General features: G+C 44.3%; 1 protein-coding gene across 5 annotated transcripts in view; it reads right to left on the bottom strand.

Moving 5' to 3' along the window:
* The window catches only part of LOC147006806 (uncharacterized), a 46,390-nt gene that overhangs the window by 1,012 nt on the left and 28,019 nt on the right, over window positions 1–17,359 (bottom strand). For 4 of the 5 annotated variants that reach the window (XM_085867859.1, XM_085867860.1, XM_085867858.1 and 1 more), the window contains 6 exons: window positions 17,251–17,322; window positions 14,811–14,881; window positions 14,634–14,690; window positions 11,816–12,049; window positions 11,141–11,266; window positions 10,923–10,975 (listed from right to left, as the gene is read on the bottom strand). In XM_085867859.1, coding sequence (XP_085723985.1) covers window positions 10,931–10,975; window positions 11,141–11,266; window positions 11,816–12,049; window positions 14,634–14,690; window positions 14,811–14,881; window positions 17,251–17,322 — 605 coding nt within the window. In that variant the 3' untranslated portion in view covers window positions 10,923–10,930. Of the gene's footprint in view, window positions 1–4,704; window positions 10,747–10,922; window positions 10,976–11,140; window positions 11,267–11,815; window positions 12,050–14,633; window positions 14,691–14,810; window positions 14,882–17,250; window positions 17,323–17,359 lie in introns of those variants that run through there. The other variant, XM_085867857.1, reaches the window with a different exon arrangement.

Raw genomic sequence — 17,359 nt, 5'->3', positions numbered from 1 at the left:
ACACACACACACACACACACACACACACACACACACACACACACACACACACAGATTGCTGGAATTATAAATTGATGGAGTCGTAGAGTCAAAATGTCGGATGACCTCCCACAAATTGCAACAAAAGCAAACTTAACAGATTTTGATTCCTGGATATGTCCTCAGTGACAGAAAAAAAGTCCGAAGGGATCCTCCGGGGGGAATGTCCTGAAATCATGGAAATCCAATATGGCCGCCACCCGGCTTTGGGGAAAATGAGAAAATTGTAAAGATTGATATTTTAATATGTAAATATGTTTTTCTGCATTATAATTGTTTCTAGTTATGGTCAGTATATTGATACACAAGAATAATTATAAAAAAGTGAAATGTATTGAGGGTAAAATAAAAAATCATAGCTTTTTTGTACAAAAATGTCAATTTTTTTGTCCCGAAGAAAAAATATTTACCTGATACTGATTTTGGCTCCTGGACAAAAAAAAAAAAAAAGAAATGTTGAAGACACAAGATGAAATCAAGTCTATGGCAATACAATATAATTATGTAAATAATTGAAACATGACAAAATTCACAATTCCACTCTGGGCAATCACATCTGCCTGACGAAGGTTTCGAAATGAAAATGAAAATTCGCATTAAACTCAGAAACTACATCCATTATAAACTTACTATACATGTTGAGAAAAATCAAGCGTATTAAAGTTAGAACTCGACAATGTCGTCATCATCCTCATCATTGTCACATGGAGTGTTTGTGCAGCCAGAGCCCCTGCAGTTTCCACAAGCTGGAGTGCACTCAATGTTGTGCTTCTTGCATGTGCATCTCATGGTGCGACATTCAGCCTGGCAGTTGCACCTAATGACACGTAACATCTTTTCAGGAGCTGGAGTTATTGATGTCTGAAGTGGCACAAAACCTTCGTCACACTTCTGCCAACCCCAGTCTGTCGGAAGAAGTTCATCTGCACATCCCTTCGATTCTTGGACTTTCAGATACACATGCAGGCTGTGATACCTTGCTGCTTCTGATGTTGGTGGTAACGTCTGTGGTTGCACATGAGAGGAGCTCGAAGCCACCTTGTTCCAGTACCGCTGACACCGGAGGGTGTCCAGGGTGTTGGTTGACTTTCCGTTGTAGATTATAATCACCAATGTTTTTTCTCCTGCATCTGCCACATCACAGACGGAAGCTGGATATGTATCAAAAACCTTGGCCTGCTCACGGAATGTGTTGTTTGCTTTGAACTTTTTGAGGGAAGCTCCCTTTCCAATCCCATGAAGACGAGATGTCGTGTCGCACTCAAGAACTGCATGTAGAAACAGTATGTGCTTGCATATCTCTGTACCAATCATTTTCTTTGAGCCTTGATGTTCCAGATGCGAGGCTTCTTCGTGTTCTTCTTTGGCTCGGGACAAAAGAGGAGGTCATGGGATTCTAAGCTTGCATGGTGGCATAGGAGGACGAGGAGGTCTGTGTCATCACCAACTAACACAGTGTTGGTGACAGTAGCAGACTGCACGGCCTTCAGTACGATCAGGAGATCAGCATCCCCTGAGGCATGGTGTGTCTCACAGTTCTTCTTCTGAAGCTCTTCACTCAACATAAAAATTAATCGCTGTTAATTCTGCCGATTGGCAAGAAACTGTTCCTTCTTCATTGTGAGACGCATGTCAGCTGTAAATGTCACAGTAGTGCCAGCATTCCCTTTAGATCATCTCTGGTGTGTCATGTCCTTCGTGTTGGTACTCTCATAACCATCAAACACGACTCTGGCATCTCCGTACTTCTTCGTTACATAATCAGTGTACTGGTGGCATATGTCTCTGTATGTAGATCCACGAGACCATGGAATGCGTTGAACAAGTGCCCCACCATCCAAAACATCCTGTTGCCCATCATTGGGGATATCGGCTGGGACATCTGATCCAAGAAGATCCCAGATGGCATCAGCAAAGACTGGCTTGTGTGCTTCTCGGAGCTGAAGAGAGGAATCAAAGAGGGCTGGTAGATAGCTGCACAGTTCATATTTGAAGGCCGACTGTCTGTGCAGTCCTTCTGCTGTCTGTGCAACAGTGATCAGTCTCTGGAAGAGGAGTTGTGGGTCAACCTGGACTTGCTCTCCATCAATCTTGACAGATGACTTCATGCCGAGGGTGACAACTTGGTCTTTCCTCTTGAATGTGTACTCGGCAGGTGTTTTTCCATCCATAGATTTCAATATTTTGGCTCCTACAGCATGTGCTGTATCGACATTGATGGTGGGGTGTGCATGAACTCCAGTGGCAATGTTCCTCAGACGTGGATCACTACTGAATGGATTCCGTTCCTGTAAATACTGAAGAGCTGATAGTGTGTCCTTCCAATCACGAGATTGTCTTGCCTTGGTCGTGTCCTTCTTCTGTTCTCCAGTGTTGTAGTTCACACCTGTGAGCTCCTGCATTGCCTGGTTTATTTCTGCACAGGCAGGCATTGATGGTAGCCATACCAGCCGTTGTTGCTCTGTCATTCCTCGCCCTCGTGTGAGCCCCCCGCTGGTCTTCAAACTTCTCATCAGAACTTGTTCGATGATCAGGTCAGATGAAAGACCTGCCCACAGGCGATCACTTCGTCGAACCACATGGAACCCCTCATCAAAACGTTGTTGGACATTGGGATGTTGAGTTTTGAGGTTGGACATCTGTTGCAGATACACCCTCGCAGATTTGGCATACAGGTTGTGGCCCGAGGCTGCCAGGTAAGACAGCATTTCCTGGATGGCCTGTAGATGTAGTGCCCAGTTCCCAGTGCGCTCTGCCCCGGATGTATTTGTGTAGAATGTCTAGCATGTCCATACACTGAACCCAGAGCGCTGAAGTTCAAGAAGATATCTTTGCAGACTCGGCATGCTTCTGAAGGTGGTCTTTGATTCGTTTCAAGACGTCAGACTTGCATACTTCTTCCACAGACAGTGTCCCAACCATCAGTTTCTCATAGAGGGTACAAGCTTCGTTGAAGTCTGGATTATTGCTTAGATCTGTATGCTGGTCATGTAGCGGCCTTGCAGCTGCTTCGGCTAAGTCCGGATCTTCATTCCCATTGTCGTCTGATGTTTCAGGTAGGCATGGTAGAGGCGCATTGAGCACATTTGCCAACAGCAAGGCATGAGGGCTGCATCAACAATTAGGTGGCCTTGCCACTAAACATATAAATCACTGCATTGGGGGCATATATCAACTCCATCAGTTCTTGAAGCCCGGATGACACCATGAGGTGTCCAATACATCCGAGGAAACTCATCTCTGCGTGGAAGCCGCCTAAGCGTAGGACAATCCCTTTCAGATCACTTCCCATAGGCTCCGAGTTGATGATCATGAGGGCCTTCCACCAGAGGGGCTGATCAAAGGTGATTACTGGAGTGACACCGTGGCGTTGTGCATGTTCACTGACAAATATCAGGGTCGAGAATATGCAGGTGCTGTCAATATTGCATGTGCTGACAAATTAATATTGTGTTAATTTTTTCACCAGAGGATAGTACTAATGTCCCTGTATCTGGAAATATATAGTATGTATGCCTGGGGATATATATGTTCTTATATGAACAAACTTTGTCAAGTCAAAAAAATTTTTAGGGAAAAAATATTGACATTTTTGGACAAAAAAGCTATATTTTTTTATTTTACCCTCAACGCATTTCACTTTTTTATAATTATTCTTGTATATCAAAATACTGACCATAACTAGAAACAATTATAATGCAGAAAAACATATTTATATCTTAAAATATCAATCTTTACAATTTTCTCATTTTCGCCGAATCCGGGTGGTGGCCAAATTGGATTTCCATGATTTCAGGACTTTCCACCCGGAGGATTCCTTCGGACTTTTTTCTGTCACTGAGGACATATTCAGGAACCAAAATCTGTTGAGTTTGCTTTTGTTGCAATTTGTGTGAGGTTGACCAAATATTTCTGCTAAAATGCCTGTACTATGGGTGTTCGATAGAGTTTAAAGTGTTGGATAGGGTGGTGTAAAAAACGGTGCAACAACGGTGGTAAACTTCCGAAAAAAGTTTATTTTGTGTTTTTCTCCACCTTTAAAATCTTTATTTTATTTAAATTTAAGTATAAACTTGAAAACTTCAAAACACAAATCACCTTGTCTTCACTTCCAAAAACCTTCAGATTAACAGTACAGTACCTTGGGAAAAATATTACATCATCTCGACCAATCAAATGTACCACTCACGCTCTTCTACGGCCTTGCCCCCCCCCCGCCCCGTTCTCTCTATGATCTGTCCCTACTATATTTTCGCAGGCCACTCAAGGTCCACCAAAACCCCCCTCCTGGTAAAACTGCCAAAATCAAGCATCACTGCTCACCTTCTCTCTTTCATTCCTCTTTTTCCCCACCTCTGGAACAAACTCCCACACTCTTCAATCCCACTCCTCCCTCCAGGTCTTCAAAGCTGTTGTTCACCACCATCTCATATCTTCCCCCATTCAAAATCTTGATATTTACTACCGCCCGTCATTACACCCCAAACCCACCCAATTCAAATTCCCTGTTTTCCTTCCTGAAAGTCCCTGGAATGTCCATTATGTTTACCCCGTGCTCCACGCCCCATCCCTCTTCCTTCCACAGATCTCCTAATGTCTATGTTCCCCACTATTTTGTGCTTCCCTCTCCCGCCCCTCTTGGCTCCTGCCCCCCTTGTTGTGCGTTGTGTGGTAGCTCTCATACGAGCCTTGACAATGTATATAAAAAAACACGGAGGACGAACCACTCGTACAGGATGACGTAGCGTTGTTGGTGTTGTTGTTGTTGTCTTAAATGTGGGCTGTCAGTGTCATCAAAACAAAAAAAAGAGAAATTGCGTCATCAAAACACGGATTATATGAGAGTCACCCGTACACTATTCAGTGAGAGTGCAAATATTGTATCGCGTTCGCCAACTGTCGAAAGCACTCCAATGACATGGTTTATCAGGAATGGCTGTTCATCATAATAAACACATCCTGGAGACACCGAAATGTCAAATATGTCCAAATTGGACAAATTAACACTTTTTTTAAGCAGTCGAAAGTGCTGCTAAGTGCAACTGTGCAGCTTACATTTTGTAATTCAGCTTAGTTTAAGAGATTCTCGAGGTTATGGCATGTGCGGAAATAAAATAAAGCCACAAACGCTGGTGTCTCCTGGCGTTTTTTACCATTGCATTGTACCCAGAGATTTGGAGGTATGACGATCAGGTATTCGATAAGATGAATGAGGAGAGTGGAAAAAATACTTTATCATTTAGAAATCGTTGAGGCCTTTTCCAAGAGAAGGCATTGTTGAACAGGCCAAAAAAAGAAATAGTGGCTTTAGACTTACAAGCTGACAGGAGGGCTGACCTATTTTGGTTTTTCGTAATGAACACCCCCAAAATTATCTTCCAAAGGTGTGTTTGAATTCACCCAAACACCCAATTTTGATTCATGCACCACCTTGGAGTTTCCTTAAGTGCATTCAAAGTTTGAGGCCGCTAGGTTCCATGGTTTTGAAGTTATGGAGGAGACGGATGGATGGAGGACTATCGGACACTCGCTGACATTTATTATTGGAGATAACGGCACTCAGCCCACACAACTCCTCACCCCTCCACCTCCCAAACATGATAAATCGTAAATATCATCATTTTACACTTACCCTGTGCATTGACAAGCCCCGTACGTACATGTCCTTCCCATCGATGTGAAGAAGCATGAAGGTTTGATTCCCGACGACAGTACGTGCTGTTTCCAACCCAAAAACCTTGAGTTGCTTTCACCCTTATTTTGGTGGAATTTGAACAAACAAATTATAAAAAAATAACGTTTCATTATCGACGTTTCAAGGAGATGTGCATAAATATTAATCTGTATAAACAGCTGGCAATCGTCACGTGACGGGTGGAAAAAAAAACTTTGCTTCTGTAATTTAGAAAACACGTTAACACGGCAAACGGCTCGGAAATGGGGTGTTATCAAATATATTTTTGCGGTTCTGCAAAACTGCATGCCTCTAAGGCAATGGCACCCAACATACAGTGATCCCCAGGCAGTTATTTTGTTAGTCTTCGTGCAGTCAGACCTTCCCCTCATGTCGAGTGGGTTAATAGGACGAAGTGCGTTGCGTGGGTCTAAAAGCTCGGTCTAATTATATCTCTATCTTCTATTCAATCCTGATTTCCATTCCAACCCTTTCCTTTTATCCATGAAACAAGTCAAATCAAATCAAGCAAGCAAGCAAACACAAACACACACACGATATGAATAACAAGCACCCGCACAGTCTCCCTGGGAAAGAATCACCATAAGAACGAAGACGCTACCTGGCGCTCACATGGCGAGCCCTTTCATTCAAATCTTTATGGAAATTTACAACAGCATCTCACTTTGCTCAACCTTCGCTCACCAAAAACTCACCACCAAGATCACCAACATCTCCCGCACAAGGGAAAAATATTCCCGCACCTCCTCGAACCTCCGTATCGATACAGTTCGCCACTAAACAGAGGCGTGCTCACGGCTCGGGTTACTCGGACTGCGTGATGCGGGGACAAGCCAACAATGTTGGCAGCACCAACCGCATCTCGCCGGGGGTGCCCGGAATGCGCACGCGGAATTGATACGACTCTCGTCCAGTCGCCAGAACGTGGCATGATGGGCGGCGAGGAGGGGGGGAGGGGTCACGGGAAGAGCGATCATGGAAGAGGACAATTATGGTCAAGAGATTAACTTTACTACATCTATCTATAATTCTAGGTGTGTGTGTGTGTGTGTATGTGTGTGTGTGTGTGTGTGTGTGTGTGTGTGTGTGTGTGTGTGTGTGTGTGTGTGTGTGTGTGTGTGTGTGTGTGAGATGGCGCCTGTTGTGGCATAAGTTAAGATTGTAGAAGTTCTACCTGGGAAAAGTCTGCTCTGTGTCTGCTTTGTAAATTGCTTGCCTTTTGTCACACCCCACAAATTCCTTGCTGTCCCTGCTGTACATAATAATAAACCCCATTCACTGTGCCACAGCTTAATTGTAAATTAATTAATTTCCTCGCTTAATTGTAAATAAATGCTTATGTGGAGATGTTCCCAGCTCGTTTTCATCATTTCTTTCATTGGTCCAACTAAACATGGTCCGTATTCTAGCTTAGCCGGGACGTTATCCTCCAACAATCTGTTTTCTGAGCCGGGCTGGTGTTCCCCTGGTAATTATATCACGTGACCATTGGGTAACTGGTATTCATTGGACCGAGGACCCTAAGTCACGTGGTCGAGTTATTGGCGTTGATGGTCGTTCGCGACCCGCCGTGTCACGGAGTTATTCATGTGCGACGGCCTGCGATTCCAGAGAGTCTGGTGGGAACCCGAGGTCGCTTCCCCTCCCCGCCCCCCTTCGTGGTCTTCTCGTCCCCGACCCCGGGTCCGCAACAATATTTTGCTTTGAAACTCATGAAGGGAAACCACATAACTTTTGTAAAGTACACCGAGTCACATAAAGTAAACAATTGCCTTGGAAACAGCCACGAGGACAAAGGAATACGTGATCGCTCGTACACTGCTGACCCATCATCATCATCAAAACCTCCACCACACATCATCATCATCATAAGATACGGGATGGAACTTTGCCACCACAGCACCCATAATCAAGCATGCAGCAGACATGCAGAAAAACCTACAGACTCCCTTTACAAATCCAAATCTACACAGGTATACCTCTATTTTGTAGCAATTGTGGTCTGTATATCCCGATCCAGACATGAACTACACTGTTATCGACTGCAAGGTGCGTGGAAAGTGGCTTAAGCACTCAAGCAACCACTCAAATTAAATGGTTCATCAGGAACGGGTGGCTTGGTAAGTGATAGCAAGCTGATTGGTGATGGAACATACCCGCAAAAACACTAAACATTGCCGATTGCTTAACATTTTCAGATTTCACTCCAGGTTTCAAGTTTTTTTAGTCCACGTTATCCGATCCTCCAAACTCAAATGATATTTCTATCACATAATATAATTGAATTTGTCCGTGAGAGTAGATCGTGGAAAAATCGTATCATGTCATGCATGTGATCACTCGAAGCTCCTAATTTGAAAACTACAGCACTTACAAAAGCGATGTACACAGCGATTCAAAGCTATGTCGATGAAGCATTCGATGATGTGAGTGAGGAAAGTGATAAAAAAACAACATTTTGAGTACTTTGTCATCAATAAACAGTTGCAGCCCTTTCCAACTCAAGGCATTGTTGAGCAGGCTGAACAAAATGGCGAATTAAGACCCCAGCGAGGCCACTAAGGATGTGCCAAAGACCCCATCGAGAGCGAAGTGGCTGAGGATCGCCTGATTGAGGATATAATTAAATAAGGCCGTTAACTGTCTTCAAAAATGGTGTTTTAATGAACCCAAACACTTCACTCATGCACTTCCTTGGAGTTCCCTTCGTATGCATGCAAATTTCAGGCTGTTTAGTTTCATGGTTTTGGAATTAAGGAGGAGACACTCACACTCACACATACACTGACTGGCTGACTGACTGAATGACCTTCTGACACACACTGACATTTATTAGTATAGATGAAGAGGATGCTTCATTGAGCTGAATGGATATATTTAATCTGGTGTTGGTGCAATGCAGGCATGATGGTCTGAATGACCTCCTCCTGCGTCTGAGTTCCTTCTTCCTTGTTTATTATTTTTCTCACATCACTGTTGGTGAAGGTCAGGTACTCCCTCAATTAGCCTTTTATCTTGACTGATTTGTCAAAGTGCTAGTGGATGTCCACAAGGAAATCTTCAACACTGAATGTGAAAGCCTTGGAACCCTTCTGTACCGTGAGATGTGCCACAAGTCACGTGGGGAGAGGTGGGGGCACCCTGGGTACATCAATGGCTGTTTCTGTTTGATCCTCTGCAGTACAGACTTATTCTTCCCAACCATACTTGATGCATCGTTCTGCAGTTGTCAAAAATGAAACCATTATTTTGGACTATCGGCCGTTGCCTTCAGAATTGATTCTTGTGGTCCACTTCTTGGCAGAGGACAAAATATTGTTTAAAGTCGGGATGGCTGTAAATTTTAATTTTCCACTGTTGTAGTTTAATTTTGGTGGAATAAAGTACACTGTGCAAAATTAAAGGTTGTAAACGAGGAGGAACAACAGATATAATCAAATGAAGATGGGGATGGTCACCCTACAAGTACGCGTCCAATCAGAGTGGCCTCAAAATGAATATCACTATGGTTATATCCCGACCAGAAGGGTGACAATCTCTACTCGAGCGACTACCTCCACCAGATGATACATCTTATACTCAGGTGAATCACACAACTATGGTGCAGACCTTACCGTGCTGTTTCACCCCCCGGGGATCTTTGCCTAGTCGAGGGTGAACAATGACTATCACCGCCGCACCTCAGCACAGAGCGCCATTTCCTGTGTGTTTTATATTTCACGGCGATGGCCCCGCTTCACACAGGAGCGACAAAGGCTTCATCGGCTTGAGTCGTGACCTGAACCAGAATGGGAGGACGGCTCTCTGAACTACGACACAATGACTGGGAAATCTTAGGTATGACAGGGCAGAAAAAATCTGAAAGACTGAACCCAAAACATTTTCCAAATTAAATTTAACTGAAAGGTAAAAATATGAGAAAGATTGAAGGTGAGCATTAAGTTTATACTTGGGAAGGTGACTTTGGTGTAAAATACAAGAAAATAGAGAATGTTCTCCATAGAGAAAAATCGAGAAAAGAGGGGCAGAGAGAAAAGTAGGAAGCTTGGAAGATTGGAGTTCTGGATCAGCAGTCATGGAATCATTTGATGAAGTCACTTGGAAAGTCGAGCAAGATTATCAGACATTTAAGAGGGGAAAGGTGATGTCATATTGAGGAGAAATTTATCTGATGGCAATCAGCCTGAATCATGATGGCCATCAAATAAATATTGAGAAAAGAGTGTCAGAGAGGAAAGTAAGAAGTTTCGATGATTGGAGTTCAGGGTCAGCAGCTGTGGAGTCATTTAATGAAGTCACCTGGAAAGTAGGGCAAGATTGTCAGACGTTTGAGAGGGGAAAGGTGAGGTCATATTGAGGAGCTATTTCTCTGAAGGCTGCCAGCCTGCATCATGGCAACGCTCAAGGAACTGAAGTATTTGGAAAAGGACAGACAAGAAAGAAAGCATCCAGACAGGGAAGTAAAAAAAGTGTTGTTTCTTGGAATTCAGAGTCAGCAATATGGAGTCAATTATTGGAACCACCTGGAAAGTAAGGACAGATTGTGAAAGGTTTCTCCACCTGAAGAGAGAATGTCACATGCTGGAAGAGTTTTCTGAAAAGAAGGGGACAGGTATGGGGCAGTTATGAGACGGAAGTCAGGAAGGGCTTTGGGTTCAGGTTCGGATGAGGTGCCCAAACATACCTAAGACTTGCACAGGGTGGAGTTCTATCACTGTAGACCGGAATGATTTGCAGAAGCAACTTTCTCAACAATTCCAGTCAACTCAGAGGCTTTATGGTTCTTTTTGTCCAGTTCAGTCAAACTTTTTCACGTATTGTTCAGCACTTCCGGTGCTGTCACTTCCTGGAATCCTCTGGGTACCAGTGACGTCACAGCAATTTTTCTCATGTCACTCAGTGGAGCATTTCCTCAGGAGGGATTTCCTCCTCCCCATTGATGCCAAACTCTGGCACCACTTTCTCCTTCTTCACTCTTGAATCTCATTCTTCCCTCGAGGTCTTCAACATTGCTGTTCATTGCGGAGTTCAGGATTCAAAGGATTAATGTTTATTTTGTCTAATAGTTGCCCTGCTGCCCTATTATCAGTTCATGCTCTCCATCACCATGCTCTTCCATGAGGCTCCATCTTTCGGACAAAAAAATACGAACGGAAGATATTAAGAGTACAAGAGGAGGGCTGCTTACCTTCAAAATTACAAAGAGGGACATTTTCTGAGCCACGAGTGCATTAAAAGGTTCTGCAAAAGAAAGTGTTAGAATGCAATATAGACACGATCAGGAAACACATCCACCAGTGAACAACAGCATTTTTCTCCACCAAAACAGGAGGTCAGCAACCCCAGCACGTGTGAACATACTTGTTCATGCAAATCAAACAGTTGAAAACGGTGTCCAACCCTCACCTCCATCGGTAATCTTGACCGAGGATTGTCTTGAATCATCCCCATCAAAAGGTAGCTCAAATCACCTCTTGCATGTTCTGGCATTTTGCGCAATATTTTCCTGAACCTGTTCATTTCTGACTTTTCCTGTGAAGGATTAAACACAAAGGTGTTTGTGACATAATCTGAACGAATCGTCACAATCGAACACTTAAATTTACATCATAAGCATATTCCAATCAAGCACTCCCTGATGCAATCACCGAGACTTGACTCAAAACGAATAAAATGCATTCTCATCAATTTCATAAATTATGATGTACATTAGAGAAGTTTTCTTCATGAGCTGAAAAACAAACCATCTCAACTCAAACATTGGATATTAAGCCCATAGTTTTATTCAATACTGCAAATTAATTTGTGACAACTCAAATCTTTGGCAGTCGAAATGAAACATACCAAAGAAGAATGACAAAAGAGAAGATAAGTGAATGATGAAACAAGTTCTTTTCAAACCTATCCGAAACACTTCCAGCAGCAAAAACTGTTTTCATGCCAAGAACTCCTGCCAAGTTCTTTCGTGGCACTTCGTTCAACAAAAATCAGAGGTCATGTTCAAAAAGGCAACCCTGCACATAAAAAATGATGACATGTCTTTGTGATGATGATCATGACGCCATAATCAGCAATACTCACATTGTTAATATCAGATTCATCAAATTCCAGTCCAAGAAGTAATTCCACGGACAGGATGCCCAGTGACCACACGTCGGTTGGGGGACCTTCATAGCCATCCTCTGAGATCTCTGGAGCCATGTAGGCAGGTGTGCCACAGACCTCATGAAGTTTTTCACCTTGCTTGAACAATGTAGCAGAGCCAAAGTCGATGACCTTCACGGCCATCAGATTGTTGCAAAGCACGTTCTGAGGCTAAAGAGAAAATACAAATCATTATATTAATAACCATCAAACCTTTGATCATAAAACGTGTTGAAATAAAAATCCAAATTTGAATGAGAAAGGCAGGCAGGAAAAAAAAAATAACATAACCCGGGCAGTGCATGGTCAGCAAAGTCCTCCAGGCCTCATGTGTTCGGCCCAAAATAAAACCAAGATGGTGGCCATATAATTCTGCCTGAGTGCCGTGGTGGGTGGAATGAAGTGACCAATGTGGGTGTGGTCAGGCAACTGTCCGACTAAGGGGTGAACATTTCAAAAATCCACCCCCAACAAGAACCAAAACAACAGCACCAACAACAACAACAACAACAACAACAACAACAATGCGGAGCTCTTGTGGACCTGCCACACCTCACAGGTAAAAATTCCAGGAAGAGAAACAGTTAAAAAAAAAAACATCCTCCACCAATGTCAGAAGTTAATACAATAATGTGACGTCCACGGGACTTGAACAGTCCCGCCAACGTAGAATGAGCCGAAACGATGGAGGCGGTTTATTTATTTTTAACCCAAACATGGCGGTTCTAATCGCTCTACCGCAAACGGGACGAGGAAGGCGCCACGAGTCGCTTTTCACTGAGTTGATGATGTTTATTTGTTTTTACTATTAACCAGAAATAACAAGACTCGGCAAGAAGAGGGATCCGGGGCGATTCGACGGGATGGTGTGGGATCGGGCGTGGGGAAAAACACAGACAATTCCAATGAATATACAGATCTCAAACCCTCTAAGGCGCCAAGCACACACACACACACACACACACACACACACACACACACACACACACACACACACACACACACACACAAAACGTAGCTATTTCTGGTGGTCAGGCTGGACCGTGGTGTGGACGCAACTGTCCCTGGATCGGCGTCGGACGAGCTGGCCTTGCTCTCGTCAGGGGGGCAGGAGAAACCGTGGTGCTGTCGACCTTCTGGTCTTGGCCCAAGTCCGCTCACAGCCACCAGGGAACCAGTTCTGGCGCCAAGTTGTGAGCAGGAGAGGGAGGCAGGTCCGCCCGCCGTTCGACCCCGTACTCCGAGTCAGTAGAACCCCAGAGCCAACCAAGGTGAGGCACGAGGCTCAGCAAGGCTCCAGGACACGATGAAGAACACGATCGAATCCGCACAACAACAAGTACGCTCTCCGCGCAACAGCCTCCACACCAAAAAAACACGATCTTTTTGTCCCGATCTTCTTCCTCTTCCTTTTCGACCCCGAACAGAACCTTTTTATCCTCCTGTCCTCGTCACTTCCAATCGAGCCGTTTATTGGCCCACCGCCGTCGCCTTCTGCCAATCGTGATCACGGGGCGGAGCCATCCGCTGCACTGTCCTGTGACGTCACGGCCAGCCTCCAGGGACTACTAAAAGGGGTTTACGCAGACACACTTACCCTATCCCGTGTCCCTATCTAATTACGTGACAATTATCATTTCCCTCCTTGAAGAAATGAACATTTACTGGACAACTTATCACCACTGAATTGCTACTTATTACATCGAGATCCTGGTAAACTCGAACAGCATGGCATACCTAATTAAACATCCTAATTACCCTTTGAATGCATACCCCCCCTCAAACGTAACAATAATATGGAGGAGCTTGAAACGAGAGTGGATAGTAAAGAGTACGAACAATGGAGTCGCAGGAAGTGAGACTTCGTTTAGCTGGAGGAAGGGACGAGAAGGCCACAAGATGTAGAGGTGTGTGATTGGAAAGAGAAAACAGTAGGAGGTGTATCAATCGAGGTGAAGAACAATAATGTGTTATATCAAGAGAAAGGGGGTGATGTGAAGGAGCGAATTGATGTGGAGGGTTCTGTGTGGATAGACATTAAAGATGGAAGAATAGTTCCAGGTTCGTGTATCAGGTTCCTGGTTTGACGGAAGAAAGGTGTATTAAGAATTCCGAAAGGCATGTGGTCAGGGAAGAGTATTGATTGTGGGTGATTTTAATTTGCCAGGAATAGATTGGGTTGAGGAACGGGGAATGGGCAGGTGAGGAATTTCTCGATCTCGTCCAGGATTGCTTTGTAATCAAGTTTGTGGATAATCCCACGAGGAAGGGTGGAGTGTTCGACCTCTCATTAGGTAATAACTCGAATATGGTGGAGAAGATGGAGATGGAAGAGCATTGATGGACGGGTGACCATAACATGGCGCGTATCAGTGGATTCTGCAAAGACGAGTTTGAGATTTCAGAACGACGCTCACAATGTCGCCGTGAAGACACATCAAACCTTTGATCATAAATAATTGAATACACACTCCGACAGTGGGTAGTTCTGTTTATCACACACTGACACCGAACTGAAATGGATGTTTAATTTTTACATCTTTTCGAGCTTTCTTGGAGGTCTAATGAATTGTGTAATGAGCACAAAAAGGATGGATGTGTGACAGCCCCCCAAACACCACCTCCCCCCTTGTTGATCATGACCCAACAATATAAATTTTATTATTTCCTACCCTCTCCACTTCCCACCCCCATTCCATCCTTGCTGTGCTGAACAATATGTGGTTTTCATTGTAGTGTTACACAAGTGGGTTACCTTGATATCCCGATGCACAATGTTCTCGCTGTGCATATACGCAAAAGCAGAAACCATCTGGAAGGAAGAGATAAAATATTAAATCATGGACACAGATTGTGATTGTTAACATTGTACAATTTCGAGTTTCAAAACACATCAACATCACACTGAGGCTGAAAAGCTCTTTCGTCTCACCTGCTTCATGACGTGCCACCCATCAACTAAAGAAAATGTCTTCCGCAGGGCAAGTTGGTTATAGAGTGAACCTGCACACATGGAACGTAGACATACAAGGGCAAAGCAATGAGATTATTCATTTTTGAGAAAAAAACAAGTGGAGGAACGATAAACAAAACAATAAAAAAATCACTCGTAGAGCGACACTTGGTGAAACAGAACAAAGTAGAACGGCACTCGGTAGAGCGCGTACCTCCGCCAGGTCGAACAGTTTACGTTTTGTATCCCCACCGATGGGCTCGATCTGAACCAAAATCGAATCGGCTTGTTCGTGTCACCTGACCATCTCATCCACCTCGGTTTGTCATCACTCGTCCACAAATTTTTGAGATATCATGATATGTAAAGATTTTGACCCTCGACCCCGGGCCCCCTGGTGACCCGTACCAGTGCTCTTTCCTCTGAGCTATCTGGCAGACCTACTGGCTGTGAGCATTCAATTCTCCCACATCTAGAAATGCCACTCTCTTTCCGCCTCTGATTCCGGGACACTCACTGCCAACCATAGGAGCAGCGACGGCCTGTCCACGAGATTATGGTGGATTCTATACGTCGTTTGATGACAACATTTAGCATCAGCACAAAAACGAATGACAGTCCGTCATATAATGGACGTATAGCATGCTTTGTTGATAGGAACAAGAATACTGATATTGTCAGAAGGGATTGATTGATTGTTCAGTACAAAATGAATTAATTAATGAAAATCATTCGATGGTCTGGCAGCGAAGGGGAAATCCTTTGAACTATGAACGAGATTCCATGGACAAAGGATTACTTTTTGCGAGAGATGCTGACTTCGCAACATGGAAACTGAGTGGGGAGAAGCAAGTTTCAATGGAATCCCGGGAGAACTGCAGGACAAAGAGATTTTAGCAAACTGTCCGCACGTCCATCAAGAAGTACAAACATACTGAAATGGCTTTGAGCTCGGAATTCGCAGAAACTGAGAATTCGAAACGTCTTTTGTAAAAACGGTCAAACACTCTTTGTGGACGGACGACCGATGATTGAATACGTTGAGGATATCACTCTCCAGTGACGTCAACATGAAGCTTCAAGACGATCTTGTGACATCGAGTTATGGAGGCGACGTTTGATGAAACGAAGATTGGAGAAACTCCGCTGTCATGCTTCCTGGGAAACCGGTCGTGCACAACGATAACTTGTAGCAACACATGTTGTGTGCGTGATAGGCCGATGGGCCCACGTCATAGCCTCTCGTTCTATCGGTCGGATCACGAGACCAGTCATCCCGAAGCCCAAAAGGTGACTGGCAGTGGCCCACCAGCCAACCAGCGGACCAACCCGCCTAGTTCCGACCAGGCAACAGGTGGACCAGTGTGTCCGTGGAAAAGAGGAACAAACGAGTGGAGGTGTGTGTGGAAGGTGTGGGCTTCAAGTTTAACTCGGAGGAACTTGTATGTAGTGGAGGAACAAGAAGTGGTCGGAGGGGAGCTCGACTGCGAATCGGCAAAAAATGGAACACCAGACGTGTTGCTCCATGTCTGTGCACAATGTCCCATCATCTGTCTTTCCTCTCCCTGTTCATTCATTCCCTTGTTTGTGTCCAACGATGACCCCACTCTGAATCGAGTGTTCCCCTCTGCCAACTCATTCTTCCAAGACCCTCTGTTCTTTTGACAGGCCGCAAAAATCCGAGGAGCCACCCCGTGTCTGCCGTGTGAGTGGAACTTGGCCCTGTGTTTCAGCCTCATCACGTGATATGCGAACGACGTTTCGAGCTTTATCTGCCACATAATCCAGGAGATCAGTTCGCGATGCTTCCATCTCATCGCAAACCGCATGTTTCCTGGATTCTGTGGAATATAAAGCTCTCGACGCGTATTCCTTGAACAACACAGACACACCTTGTTGGCTGTGAGCTGAAGGAATTATTTGTAACTATGGAGTCTGCAGCTCAGTTGGGAAGACAGCTTTGATGTATGATCCACGTCGTGGCTGATGGTGAGGCGTATAAAGTCAAGAGACCGAACCACTTCTCATGCCTGACCATGGAAATACATCGGTGAGTTGTTGTGCCAATCTTGAGAGAATGACAGGGTGAGACTGAGATTTGTAAGACCTGAAAGATGTTCCATTTATCAGATCACTAGGTCTCGGGTTCAAACGCAATTTAGTGACTTTCCTGTTTGGATCAACACTCGTGGTGGAGCTCAACACAACTGGTCGGAGGGACTTCACACTGTGAACATGAGAAAATTAAAATAAATATGTCAATGTTATCTTCTCTGCTCTTTTTGTTGAGCCCCTCAATAAAGTCCCAATAATTCACGTTTACTAATTACCATAACTAAATTATTTTAGTGCTCAAGTAAAAGTGAACTTGATGGACACAAACAGTAGATGTTCGGCAAAATGACTTCAGCAACCTCACCTCCAGCAACATACTCCATCACGAGGACCATTTGGTTACAGATCGGATTTTCAATTATGTCGATCAACTTCACTGTGGGGAAACAAGATAGTGGAGCACAAGTTAAGAT

This window comes from Eptatretus burgeri, unplaced genomic scaffold (assembly GCF_056783735.1).
Source record: "Eptatretus burgeri isolate ZD-2024b unplaced genomic scaffold, Ebu_testis_v1 Ebu_testis_scaffold_3153, whole genome shotgun sequence".
NCBI lineage: Eukaryota > Metazoa > Chordata > Myxini > Myxiniformes > Myxinidae > Eptatretus > Eptatretus burgeri.
The sequence above is the reverse complement of the archived record's forward strand: the minus strand, read 5'-3'. Positions and strand labels throughout refer to the sequence as shown.